This window comes from Lactuca serriola, chromosome 5 (genome assembly GCF_051521515.1).
Source record: "Lactuca serriola cultivar US96UC23 chromosome 5, Lser_US96UC23_V15, whole genome shotgun sequence".
Classification (NCBI taxonomy): domain Eukaryota; kingdom Viridiplantae; phylum Streptophyta; class Magnoliopsida; order Asterales; family Asteraceae; genus Lactuca; species Lactuca serriola.
Window position 1 is genome coordinate 270,119,312 of NC_136412.1, and position 13,643 is coordinate 270,132,954.

A 13,643-nucleotide genomic window follows, 5' to 3' on the forward strand; every position below is an offset into this window, starting at 1 on the left:
TTTTTTTGTCAAGAATCCCAATCAGCCTTTCCACGTAACTTAAGTGCTCGTCCACCTGAATATCATCCAACGAAATCATTGTTGAATCATCGGATACACACTTCCACAACTGAGATATGTGGAAAATGTTATGGATCTGACTGAGCTCATCAGGAAAATCCAGCCGGTATGCAACCCTGCCCACCCAGGAGTAATCTTGAAAGGGCCAATAAACTGAGGGCCTAACTTGCCATGATTCCGAAACCGGATGACACCTTTCCAAGGTGACACCTTCAGCGGCACCAAGTCCCCTACCTAAAACTCGAGGTCTGAATGTTGTCGATCAACATAACTCTTATGTCGACTCTGAACGACCTGCAACCTGTTGCGCACCTGCTGAATAAACTTGTTGGTCTTAAACACCATCTTAGTGCTTCCCATGACCCGATGACCAACCTCGCCCCAACAAATCGGTGTCCTGCAGCTCCTCCCACACAACATCTCGATTGTTTGTCTATCAATACTAGCATGATAACTATTATTGTAGGATAACTCGGCCATTGGAAGGTAAGTATCTCAACTCCCTCCAAAATCCAACACACAAGCTCGGAGCATATCATCGAGCGTCTGGATCGTCTACTCGCTCTGGCTATCGGTCTGAGGGTGGTTTGATGTACTAAAATGCAACTAGCCACCGAAATTGGCACCCCGTACCGAACTACCACCTCCCATACATAAATATCAGCTAGCTTCTCTGCAGATATGCTCTCAGAAATCAAAATGAAATGCGCACTCTTGGTCAATCTGTCCACGTTGACCCAGATAGAATCAACACCACATGTCGTCTTTAGTAATTTTTGTGATGAAATCCATAATGATCTCCTCCCAGTTCCATATGGGAATGGGTAAAGGTTTCATCTTGACGTGGGGTCTCTATGTTTGGCCTTGACTTTCCTACAAGTCAGGCATTGCTCAACAAACCAAGCTATTTCCCTTTTCATACAGGGCCACCAATAACTCAACCTCAAATCTCTGTACATCTTCATGGCCCCAGGATGGATAGACAATTTTGACTTATGTGCCTCCTCCAGAACTGTCTGTCTCACCCAACCTGATGTCGGGACCCAACTCTACCATACTGAGTCAACAATCCACTGTTGTCCTTGACAAACAAGGGAATTTCCCCCCTGGTCCACTCAACCTTCCAATTCTCCTTTTTCAAACCCTCCACCTGATCTTCCTTGATCAAATCTAATAGAGGCGAGGTGACAACCATCCTCAAGCAAACATCTATGATAGGAGTACTCGCCACCTTGCGGATCAAATCATCGTCCACCACATTGGCCTTCCCAAGGTGGTATAGGATTTCGCATCATAATCCTTTACCACATCCAATCATCTTCGTTGTCGTATATTCAAATTCGGCTAGTCCATCAAATACCTCAAACTTTTATGGTCATTGTAGATAGTGCACTAGGCCCCATATAGATAGTGCCTCTAGATCTTTAGGGAAAAAACCATGACCCCCAACTCCAAATCATGTGTAGGGTAGTTCGCTTCATGAGGCTTCAGCTGCCTCGAAGCGTAAGCAATCACGTGACACCTCTACATAAGAACAACTCCCAAACCCGAAATGGAGGCGTCACAATAAACCAAAAAGTCATCCAAACCCTCAGGGAGAATATGAATCAAGGCCTCACACAATCTCTTCCTCAGAGTCCCAAAATCCAACTGCTGATCAAGCCCCCATCGAAAGGTTACATTCATCTTTGTCAAACGGGTCAATATCACAACAATCTTGGAGAAATCTTTGATAAATATCTAATAATACCCCGCGAGACCTAAGAAAATCTGAATCTCAGATGCGGTCCTCGGACCTCCTAATGCATCGCAGTCTCGATCTTGGTCGTGTCAACCAAGATTCCCTTATGTTGACGATGTGCCCAAGATACTGCACCTCGTGCAACCAAAACTCACATTTAGAGAACTTGGCATAAAGCCTCTCCTTCCTTAGGGTCTCCAACACCTCTCGCAAATGTTTCTCGTGCTGCTCCTTGGTCTTAGAGTATACCAGAATATCATCAATGAAAACAATCACATACCGATACAACATCGGACTGTAGACTTGGTTCATGAGATCCATGAACGCTGCTGGTGCATTGGTTAGACCGAAAGGCATCACCAAGAACTCGTAATGACCATAACGAATCCTGAAGGCTGTCTTCTATACATCCTCATCCTTGAATCTCATCTGGTGGTATCATGACCGCAAATCAATCTTGGAAAACCAAGATGCACCCTGAAGCTGGTCAAAACAAATCGTCAATCCTAGGAAGTGGGTAATAGTTCTTTACTATTAGCTTATTCAACTCCCAATATTCAATTCACATTCTATGTGAAACATCTTTCTTCTTCACAAATAGGATCGGTGCTCCCCACGGAGAACTGGTCAGACGAATAAAACCCTTGTCTAGCAGCTCCTACAACTGCATAGAAAAATCATGCATCTCAGTTGGTGCCAGGCGATACGACACCTTGGCTATTGGAGCGGCACCAAGTACCAAATTAATTTGAAACTCAACCTGCCTCTTGGGAGGCACTCTAGGAAAATCCTCAGGAAAATACCACACAATGGGTACCCTACTCAACTCTATTATGTCCTAAACCCGCATATCATAAACATAAGCTAAGAACCCAAAACAACCCTGTTGCAGATCTCTCATGGCTCTCGTAGCTGAACAAAAAGTTGGCCCATGCAAAGCTCTCTCAGCAGTAATAAACAATTTCCCCTCACTTGGGGTTTGAGCTCTCACTAGATGCCGCGCGCAATCAATCATGACCCATTAGCGCCCAATTAATCCATCCCGATGATAACCTTCAATCCTCTCAAGGGAATCGACACCAAATCAATAGAGAACCTGTCACTAAACATGTTCAGGACACACCCACGGAAAACCCTCAAAGCACTCACGGTATGGTCATCCACAATCTCCACCTCTAGAGCCATGTTTTAAAAACCGGACCAAACCGGCCGGTTCGACCGGTTTAACTGGGAACCAGTCCCGGATCCGGTTCTTAAAGGCCAAAAAACTGGTATTCGTGTGAACCGGTAAAAACCGGTCCGGTTGAACCGGTAAAACCGGTCAAAACCGGAAATTTTAAAAAATATTTATTTTTTTCATTTTTTGTATTTTTATATAATTAAATATAATTATGACATCATCCGGTTTTTGAGACCTGTCCGACCGGTTGGACCACTTGAACCACCGAACCAGTAAGACGACCGGTTCGGTCTCCGGTCCGGTTTTCAAAACCTTGCTCTAGAGGGGAATTCAAAGTCCCCGGAGCATTTCGAAACTTCTTGTTGAGCGCAAGAGATATAGAGGATCGGGTAGTCCTCAAATCGAACAGAACATAAGCAGGCAACCAATTGACCAAAAAGGTTCCTATACAAGATCATAATAAACATAAGCATAAACAAAGAAAGCAATAAAAAATAGGGTTAAAACACATACCAGTAACTACATCTGGTACTGCACGGTCCTCATTCGTGGTCAGCAAAAAATCTCTGCTCTTCACCACAGGAGCCTCTTTCTTGCCCTAGCGGCCATTAGTAATCCTCAAGGTGGCTGGCGCAGGCGTCACCACTGCTCCCCCAGACAACCTCGGACAATCAGCCTTTTATGGCCGATCTGATTGCAATAAAAGCAAATCAGAGCACTCTTAGGGCAATCCCTGTTCACGTAGGCTCGACTGGCCACAACTAAAACATCCTGAACCTGCTGATCAGCAAGTTCCACTGTGCGGCTTGCCACACTTGGCGCAACAGCCCCGATCCTGCTGGCCTCTAGTGTAGGTATCGAAGGTCTTGGGTCTCTTAGCCTAACCCACAGTTGTATGAACCGGCTCTAGCTTCCGCTTCATCCTGAGCTCCAACTCAATCTCCCGCTCGCGAGCCTTCTCAATCATATCATTCAGAGTCTTGCACCCCACAAAGCTCACAGACTCCTTGAGATCATCCCTCAACATATCATGATATCTCGTCTTCCTCATCTCCTCGTCCGCAGCGTACTGCGGGACCAACAATGCTCGCTCCCTGAATTTGGCAGTAATCTCTACCACAATCTTTGTAGTCTGGCGAAGGTCCTGTAACTCCCTCGACGACTGTTGCACCTTGATAGTTGGTGTAAATTCCCTCTGAACCCTCTAAAAAAATTCCTCCCATTTCATCACAGTCATCGTCTCCGTCCCTACAGCTCGAGTAACTTCTTCCCACCAGTCTCGTGCTCTGTCCCTCAGTAGGCAGGATATGACTCCCACATTTCCCCCCTCAGGGAAAATACTCGTCCGCTGAGCATTCTCCGTGTCAGTGATCCAGTGACGGATAGCGATGGTTTCCTTAACCCCAAAGAGCTCAGGCACTTTACACGCCTTGAACTCCCAAAATGAGATTTTATGGATGCGTTGGTTACTTAAAATCTTAAGGTTAGCTCCTACGAAGGCAACATCTCTCTTGTGTGATAATCAAGCTGCATGGCATATTACTAACAACTCAGTTTTCCATGAGCGGACAAAACATGTGGAAATGGATTGTTATTTCATTAGAGAACTAGTTGAGTCCTAATAATTTTTACCAGTATGCGTCAATCAAAGGAACAGTTAGCTGACATATTCACTGAAGGGCTAGGGTCAGACAGGTTGAAAAGTTTACTTGGCAAGTCGGGCATTCGAGACTTACATGCTCCAACTTGAGGGGGAGCAAAATATTTGTTATTATCTCCAAAATATTAGTTATTATATTTTCTAAGTTTAGTTGCTATCCTTTCCTTATTTCCAACTATGGATTTGTATTTATATTCATAATCAATTAATGAAAGATTCAGATTTTATGTTTACCAAATTCTTCAGAAAAAGAATACTTAAGTTCAGATAGTCTTTGTCATTCGGATTTCTACACGATGACTTTGACGAATCATTATACTCGCATGATGTTCTAAATGGCCTTAAACCTTAAAGTTTGCCAATTCATAAATTGGTATTAAAAGTTAGCGTTCTGGTTGTGTTATTAAGAAATATTGATCATAAATACGGTTTGTGTAATGGAACGAGGCTACAAGTTATATCATTGGGTAAGCGTGTTATATAAATAGAGATAATTTCTGGAAGTAATATAGAAAATCGTACGTTTATTCCAAGAATGTCATTGACCCCTTCGGATAAAATGATTCCTTTCACCTTTCAAAGGAGACAATTTCCACTTGTTGTATGTTTTGCGATGACAATAAACCAAAATCAAGGATAGTTGATATCAAATGTTGGTTTGTTTTTGAGAAAACCAGTGTTTACTCATGAGCAGTTGTATGTTGCATTGCAGAGACATATTGAAAATATTAATTTTAGACAATGAAGGTAACCTTAGCAACATGACATCTAATGTTGTATTCAAAGAAGTATTTAGAAATTTGTAATTTTTAAAATATGTAATTACTAATTTTTTGTGATTTGGGTTCATTTACATACTTATTCAATAAAAATATTACTTTAACAATTACATGGTATTCAAAAATTGATATTAATTTCTTTTTAATATACCCTATACCACACAAATCAAGCACATAATAAAATTAATAAACTCGTCAATTGTTACAACATACAACATATAAACCATCCCACTAATTTAATCCATAATATATATATATATATATATATATATATATATATATATATATATATATATTAAAAATCTCCTTCCTTAGCTACAGTACCTAACCCACCACTATTCATAGGGTTAGTTAGTGTACCATGGTTATAGTTTAATCCCCCACCACCTGCTTCTTGAACCTTTCTTTCCTCCCGAAATGTTCTTTCTTCCTCAACTTCCCGATCCTTCCACCACCGCTCATCTTCTACCCTCTGCTCCCTCACCGGCGACCTGCCTAGAAACTTAAGAGTCGGCTCAACTCTGTTCTTATTCCATCACCTCTCGATTCTTCTTCTCACCACTACCACCTTACAGGTGATCGTTCACCACTGTCTTCTAAATCGATTATGTAAACTCCAACAGTCTATGTTTCTTTCCTCTCCACCATCATCACCGTCTACCAAGTACACTTTTTTTAACTTCTATTCATAAATTTAATATATATATTTTTAAAGTCGACGACCTTCGTAACTTATTGGGTAAAACAGACGGCGATCCTTTAAGAATCGTAAGCGTTGGAGCCGGTGCTTAGGGCAATGTGTTTGCAGCAATGTTACAAGATGGTTATGGTCATCTTCAACATACAGACGTCTCTGATTTCTTCTTATTATTCTTTCTTTCTCCCGCTCTGCTCTGATTTTGTAAAATTGGTTCGGTTCTTCAAAAAGAATCTTCATTGGGTTTTTCTTGATTTTGCATAAGGTTTTGGATTGATAATCTGTTGTTAACCTTGATGGAAGTTTTGGGGTTGGGTTTTACAGTATTAACAACGATTTTGTTTTTTTAAACCCTAATTTGAGGTTTAACTTAGGTCTGGTTTGTAAGTTGGAAGAAGAACAAAAAATTGCCGATGGTGTTTGTGGTTCGACCACCCAAATTGCCGATGAACGAACCGAGAAAAAGCATAAAGTTCAAGTTTCGGAAGATGGAACTGTCATAGCTACCGACTTGAAGAAAGGTATAAAAACTTCAATAAATATGATTTTGCTTAATTAGATCATTAGTTGTAAGTTTGGCTAGCTTTTATTTTGTTATGTTGAAAAAGTCTGATAAAGAAGCTGTTACAGGTGTTGTTTCAGTCATCTCTTATGTTTCACTCTATCACTTTGGAACTGCTGCTATACAAAAGCTATTACAACTATGGGTTTTGATTAGCTTTTTCGGATTCTATTTAAAGGTATTTCTTAATCTCTTGCTTATTTGTTCTTATTTGTTTCTAATACATAGACAACGCATGCCAACTATTTGTGAAAATGCCCAGGTGAAACCGATATGTGATGTTACGTTTTGGCAATAAATTAAGCTTTGATGATTTTTAAACTGTAGTCTCGGTGGACAAGAACCTCCTACGATGTATCAATATCCGTTGGTACAAATCTAATCTCCTATATCAAATGATTAATGGATTGGCACTAACTATCTTTATGTTACTTGAAAACTGATATAAGCTTGATTGGTCTTTCACACACTCTTCATTTTTGTAAAAATGACATTTTCTTATATGATTATCCTTTTGGCCTAGGTTGATGTTGTACGATTGATGAGTGACATTGTTGACTAACAATTTACATGATACAAGTACCATACAAAGTAAGTATAGCAGTCATGTATTCTATTTTCAAGTATATGAAGAAAGAAGCACATGTAATCGACGAAGGTATATTTCTTCAATTTCAGTCATTTGACTATGTTTCTGACATTCTCTATAGAAAATTGCTTTTGAGAATAATATTGTTGTAACGCTTTAACAAGAATATTTTTATTAGGTGTAATATTCTTTTTACCAAGGTTGTAAAAACCGTTCGACGTTAGCTAGTGGGTGGACTGAGGTTAAGGGATTAATCGGCTAGACGAAGATTAATCGGGGAACATTAATTGCTAATTTGTTAGATTTTAAAAAATTAAATATGACTAATATCATATAAAAGTTCATAAATACCACTAATATCATAACAAAATAGGTTAATATAATAAATACAATTCTAATCATACCTCAAATAGTATCTATTGAGATATAACTTCTTTAAAGTGTTAAAAATTCATCGGGCTCTACTGTTTCAGTCATTTTGTATGCATGGATTAATCGCTCGGCGCTCTCTAATCGGTCGAGTAGCGCCTAGGGATTAATCGGAGATTAATCGGGACCTAATTGAGATTTTTACAACACTGCTTTTTTACTTTGAACTAACACAGGGTATGAAAGGTCAAATGGAAACGTTTATTTGGAATTTGGATGTGGATTAACTCAATTTCCAGCCGATCTCTCCCTGTTTCTTACAGGTTAATCTCTCCTAAGTCCTAACTATTTGACTTTTCTTCATAAAAACAGAAAACAAAACAAAAACAACAATATCAAGAAACAAAATGCATGGGTTTTCTTTGAATATTGGATTATGCCTAGCAGCCCCATTTCTTTTGCCTTATTTAAAAGTTAAAGGCCCAAACCAAAATGATTATTTTTCTTATCTATTTGTTTCCTCTGTTATATAGTTTATTTGACTACAAATATCTCAAATTCAGTTTTTATTTTACTTATTGTTTATTTATTTTGTTTTTATACTTGGCATGATTTCCTACATCATGGATATTCTTGAAACGATTGAGGCAATCCAGGATCGATTGTTATCAGTAGCTAGCTTCCTACCTTTATCAAAAAGGTCTCAAATATGTTACCAAGGTATGTATCTATTGATGAAAATAAAGGGCATTTTAGACATTTGGTCAATAGTCAAACTTTCCTATGTAACTATGTGCCAAGTCAAATCTTGCTTTATTTTCAGGATGATGGGGGTGATGGACTGCACGATGACATCTTCAATTTGATATAAGTAAAGTTAAACCAATAGATGTTCTCCCATCTACCCTCTGTCCGTTTGTTTACATCTTTCTGTTTCTAACCAAATGACATGATCACATATTGTAAAGTTTTGATATAAGCATTTTGTTTTAGTGATTAAAGATGTATACTTAAATTATGAATGTGTTTTTGTTTATCTGTGTAGCTTTAAGAATCCAACATATGTGTTTTAAAAAGAGAATAGATCTCAATTTGCTTCTACTTTATTTCATTTTTAGGCATCATACTTTCATAGTCAACCAACTATAGCATCTTACTTTCATGACGAACGACTGTTAAACGATGACACCATCTTTTACATACTGTCATAAGTCGGTTTTCTTTGATATTAGCGGCGAATCCGACACCCGTGAAACGGGGTTTCCTATTAATTAAAGACGAATATAAACTTTTAAAATCACAAATGAGATAATCAAAGCACACTTGTGAAAGGGCAAAAGCGATATTTGGATCTTGTAGGAGGGTTACATACGTCTTTAAAGAAATGGGGAAGGGATAAATGTTCTGAAATTTAAGCTATCCTCTACGCTAGGGAGTCTTGTCGAGAAGAAAATGGCCACTTCCGTCGCTGCTTCCTTTCAAATCAGGTAAGAACCCTAATTCTCCGTTCAATTATTACTTCGATGCGCATGAACTTATCTTCTAAATGTTTCGGAAGTTTATCGGCGTAATTTAAGAGTTGTGCCGATTGATTGACTACATCAGAGTTTGAGCAAGTCTTCAGATTCAAAGAATAGAGTTACACATTGATCTTCCCTTTGATTAATTCTGCCATTAAACTTGCAACAAAACTCTTGTCACATATCAATTTGAAAAAAATAATACTTTTAACATTCAGAATCGATGGTATCTCCTTTCTACAAACATTATCCCATGGAAATTAAATTGTAAAAGACATAAAACATCTTGGTGGAAGTGGAATTCTTCTTCGTTGTTTAAAATCATGACAAATAAACTCAAATCTAACAAACACTTACTTTGTTCATCATCATTTGTCAGATTCAGTTCCAGCAGCTTAACATCACATGAGTTTTGCCATTTAACCCCAAACCCTAATCAATGGAGGTCTTCACATTTAGCCAAGAGCTATAAGTTCGTCACATCCATACACAGACCATTGAAGAGTTCTGTGGTTGCCCCAATGGCTCTAGGAGCAGTATGAACTCGTGATACCTTTTTTTTTTTTTTTTTTTTTTTTTTTTTTTTTTTTTTTTTAAATTCCATTTCCATTAGATATAATATCATGTAATTTCACAATACTTAATAATTTTGTAAACAAAACTATTTGGTTTTTGTGGATTCAGAAGCAGAATACAAGTCAAGATACAGATGACATGTATGATGACTTGTTTAAGAAATATGGGAAGGTTGTTTACAAAAGCAATGACAAAAAATCTCCTGTTGCAGATGTTGATGATGATGCTGAGTGCTTGGCTTGTAAGCCCTTCAGATTTTTTTAATCTTATAAAAATCTATACTTTCAGATTGTTAATTTAATTATCGTATTCTATTTTTTATAAAAATCTTGTTTAGTTGCTGTGGCAATGGCAAAGATTGCAAGTGATGTGAAGGGTGGAGATATAAAACTCCTGTTTGTTAAGCCTCTGGTTTATTGGACAAAGTTTTTCCTCATTACAACTGCTTTTTCTAGACCTCAAATTGATGCCATAAGGTAACAATTTTTAAAATAATTTATATTTTATAACATCATGAGAGGTGCAAATTTAAATATAGTCTGTTTTGCTAAATGCTAATCTTATTTTCTACCACAGGAACAGAATAAATGATCTAGCTGAAAAACAATATGGGATATTTGCAACTGGAGATACAAAACCGAATTCATGGACATTGTTAGACTTTGGTAGGTTTTCTTTTTCACTCTTCATTGTTAAAATCGTTTATTGGATTGTAAGGGTAAAATGGTCATTTAGTAACAATATTGAAACGGTTTATTACTTTATCTAGAAAAGTAACATACATCACTTTATCCAATACAAGGAGAAAAAAAAAGATTCTGTTAGGCCCTAACTAACCGTAGAAACAGTATCAGTATCAGTATGAGTGTTGACATGACATGACATGACAGATGATTTGTGTATATTTTCAGGTGACATAGTAGTGCACATATTTCTTCCGGAACAGAGAGAACTTTACAACTTGGAAGAGTTTTATGCGAATGCAACTCTCATAGACTTGCCTTTTAAAAACGAAAACAACTTTCAACGTTGAAAAGATATCAACTAAGTTGTAGATTAGAGGGTTGTATTTTTAAAATGATTATTGTAATTTTAAAATATATTTAATGATAGTTAGGTAATTTTACCATCACCCAAGTCAAAAAAAATTGGATTAATTTTTTATGTGTTCTTCCAAATCACATTATTTTACTCTACAAATCAAACTAAGTAAAAAAGTATCAATTTTTTCGTACAAAAGAGTCCATTAAATTACATTTTATAAAGTTATAATTACATTTTATAAAGTTGGACAATTCTGACCCATATGCTACATTCATGGGTCCGTTATTTTATATTTCCAAGAATATTCGATATTTTTATATTTGTGTTTCCTTGGTCAATCTTATCGAATATGTTTTTATTGGATTCCGATTCCATGATATTTTAGGTGAGTGTTTGTTATTACAAGTCGAAAATTGAATCCCCCTTATAAGTTATAAGTGCACTACGATGTAATTGTGATATATTTTTTACAATGTTGTAATTTTATTTTCTTAAAGTGTTTGTAAATTAAGGTAAGTTTTTTTTTTTTTAATGGGAAGTTTCCTTCTATTTTTTCTTTCTATCATATTCTTATACATTTAAAAACATTTGTGATATTTAATAAAATTATTTTTTTTCATGCATGAATAGGTGTTTATAATAATTTATTCTTGTTGTATGTGGAGTCTTATATGATGCTTTCTTTAGACAACCGGGTGTGGGCAACACCAAAATGGCGTTATCTGATGTGGCAGCGCCATAACGGCGCCATAACGGGGGAACACCGCCCCCCCTCCCGTTATTAGGTGTTACGTTATGGCGTGTGATGGTGGTAACGTGTGGTAACGCGTGAAAATTCGAACGTTTGCAAATTCAACTGTTTAAAAATGGTAACTTTGATAAAAAAAAATTACTAATTACATTTTCCTTTTATATATATACCTCATTCTTTTTACTACACATATTTCTCAATATCTATCTCTATTTCTATATCACTCAAAACACAAACACAAAAATCAACCAACTATGAATAAATTTGATCCAGCTCATCCGTACAATGATGATAATGACGAAGACGATTTGTTCGTGAGTATGATGTACCGATATTACACAGACAGCCTACTACAGCCAGATCCATTTCCACTACTCACGCGACATGCGGCGTTAAATAGAGATCGTGAGGAAGGGCATCGGCGGCTAGTTAACGATTACTTTGCGGAAAATTGTGTCTACAAGCCAAGCGATTTCAAAAGAAGATTTCGTTTGCGAAAAAATGTCTTCGAAAGGATAGCCAACGCTATGGAAGCAAGGTATCGTTTGATTCAACTTTTATAATTTACAAAATGTCACTTTTAGATAAAATAAATACAAATTTACATGTTTAATATTTAATTAGGTATCGTTTGTTTACTATATATTTAGGTATCGTTTGTTTCAACTTTTTTAATTTATAAAATGCTAATTTTAGATAAAAATAAATATAATTTTTACATGTTTAATATTTATTTAGATATGAATTTTTCCAAATGAGATATGATGCTAGAGGCAAACGAGGCTTCATAGGGTTGCAAAAATGTGTTGCTGCAATCAAACTTATGGCAATGGGGGAGTCACCCGATTCTGTTGACGATTATATGAGAATGTCTGAGAGGACCGCACGAGAAAGTTTGTATTTATTGGCAAGAGGTGTTGTCGATACCTTCGGTGACCAATACTTGCGCAAACCTTCGTTGCATGATATGCAACAACTATATGCAGCGCATGAAGAAAGACATGGTTTTCCGGGTATGCTTGGGAGCATTGACTGCACACACTGGAAATGGAGAAATTGCCCCGTGGCGTGGAAAGGCCAGTATTCGAGCGGTCATCATGGAGCGCCTTCGTTGGTATTAGAGGCCGTTGCTTCACAAGATTTATGGATTTGGCATGCTTTTTTCGGGGTTGCGGGTTCTAACAACGACGTCAACATTCTCGATCAATCACCGACCTTTTGTCAGGAAAAGCCCCGGATGCTCCTTTCACAGTGAATGGAAATGAATATAAGTTTGGGTATTATCTTACAGACGAAATATATCCACAATATTCCACGTTTGTGAAGGCATTTCGACACCCAATAGATCCAAGAGACAAATATTTCAAGAGACGACAAGAAGGAGCACGTAAGGACGTTGAACGTGCTTTTGGGGTTTTGAAATCAAAATGACACATAGTTGAACATGCAGCGAGACCTTATGAGTTAGATACTCTACGATATATCATGTATGCATGTATCATAATGCATAACATGGTTGTCGAAGATAAATGACGCAATATTGCAACGTATTCGCCTACGGAACCAAGAAATGTGCAATTTCAACCAGGGACATCAGAATATTTACATAGAGTGGTTGATATTCAAGATCAGCGAAAACACATGCAACTTCGTGAAGACTTGGCGGATTACATCTATGTTGGTCACGAAGATGAAGATGAATAGTTTTAGGGCAAAAAATGTAGGTTTTATCGTTTTTTTTGTTTTTTTAGGTTTTTAAATGTGTTTGTGTTTTGTTGTAATTTTTTTTATGTTGTTTTTAATTTAAGATTTATTAAAATTTTATTTTTACGTTTCAAATATAACGCGTTAAATAAAAAAAATCGAAATATAGAAAACAAAACATCAAAAAAAAAAAATAAAAAAAAAAATAGAAAATAATTGGTGTTATCACATGTTATTAGATGTTGCCCATTTCCACCTTGGGTGTTATAACACCATGTATGAGTAGGATGCTGACATGACACCTTTTGGGTGTGGTAACATGTGATAACGTGTTGCCCACACCTAGTAGTCTTAATAGATGCAAAAGCATAAGGATTAAAAAATGTTGTATACACAAAAAAGTTTGACCCT

At 37.1% G+C, this 13,643-nt stretch overlaps 2 protein-coding genes across 2 annotated transcripts; both read left to right on the forward strand.

The window, feature by feature from the left end:
* The first annotated feature begins 8,969 nt into the window (after positions 1-8,969).
* On the forward strand, positions 8,970-10,862 carry LOC145054279 (Lojap-related protein). The gene is made up of 6 exons (XM_079002432.1): positions 8,970-9,124; positions 9,537-9,693; positions 9,842-9,974; positions 10,071-10,209; positions 10,310-10,398; positions 10,645-10,862. The coding sequence occupies exons 1-6, from the start codon at positions 9,090-9,092 to the stop codon at positions 10,764-10,766; spliced, it is 675 nt and encodes a 224-aa protein (XP_078858558.1). The 5' UTR covers positions 8,970-9,089; the 3' UTR covers positions 10,767-10,862.
* Positions 10,863-11,007: 145 nt separating this feature from the next.
* On the forward strand, positions 11,008-13,229 carry LOC145054278 (uncharacterized). Its single transcript, XM_079002431.1, has 2 exons — positions 11,008-12,066; positions 12,267-13,229. The coding sequence occupies exons 1-2, from the start codon at positions 11,783-11,785 to the stop codon at positions 12,781-12,783; spliced, it is 801 nt and encodes a 266-aa protein (XP_078858557.1). The 5' UTR covers positions 11,008-11,782; the 3' UTR covers positions 12,784-13,229.
* Positions 13,230-13,643: the final 414 nt, after the last annotated feature.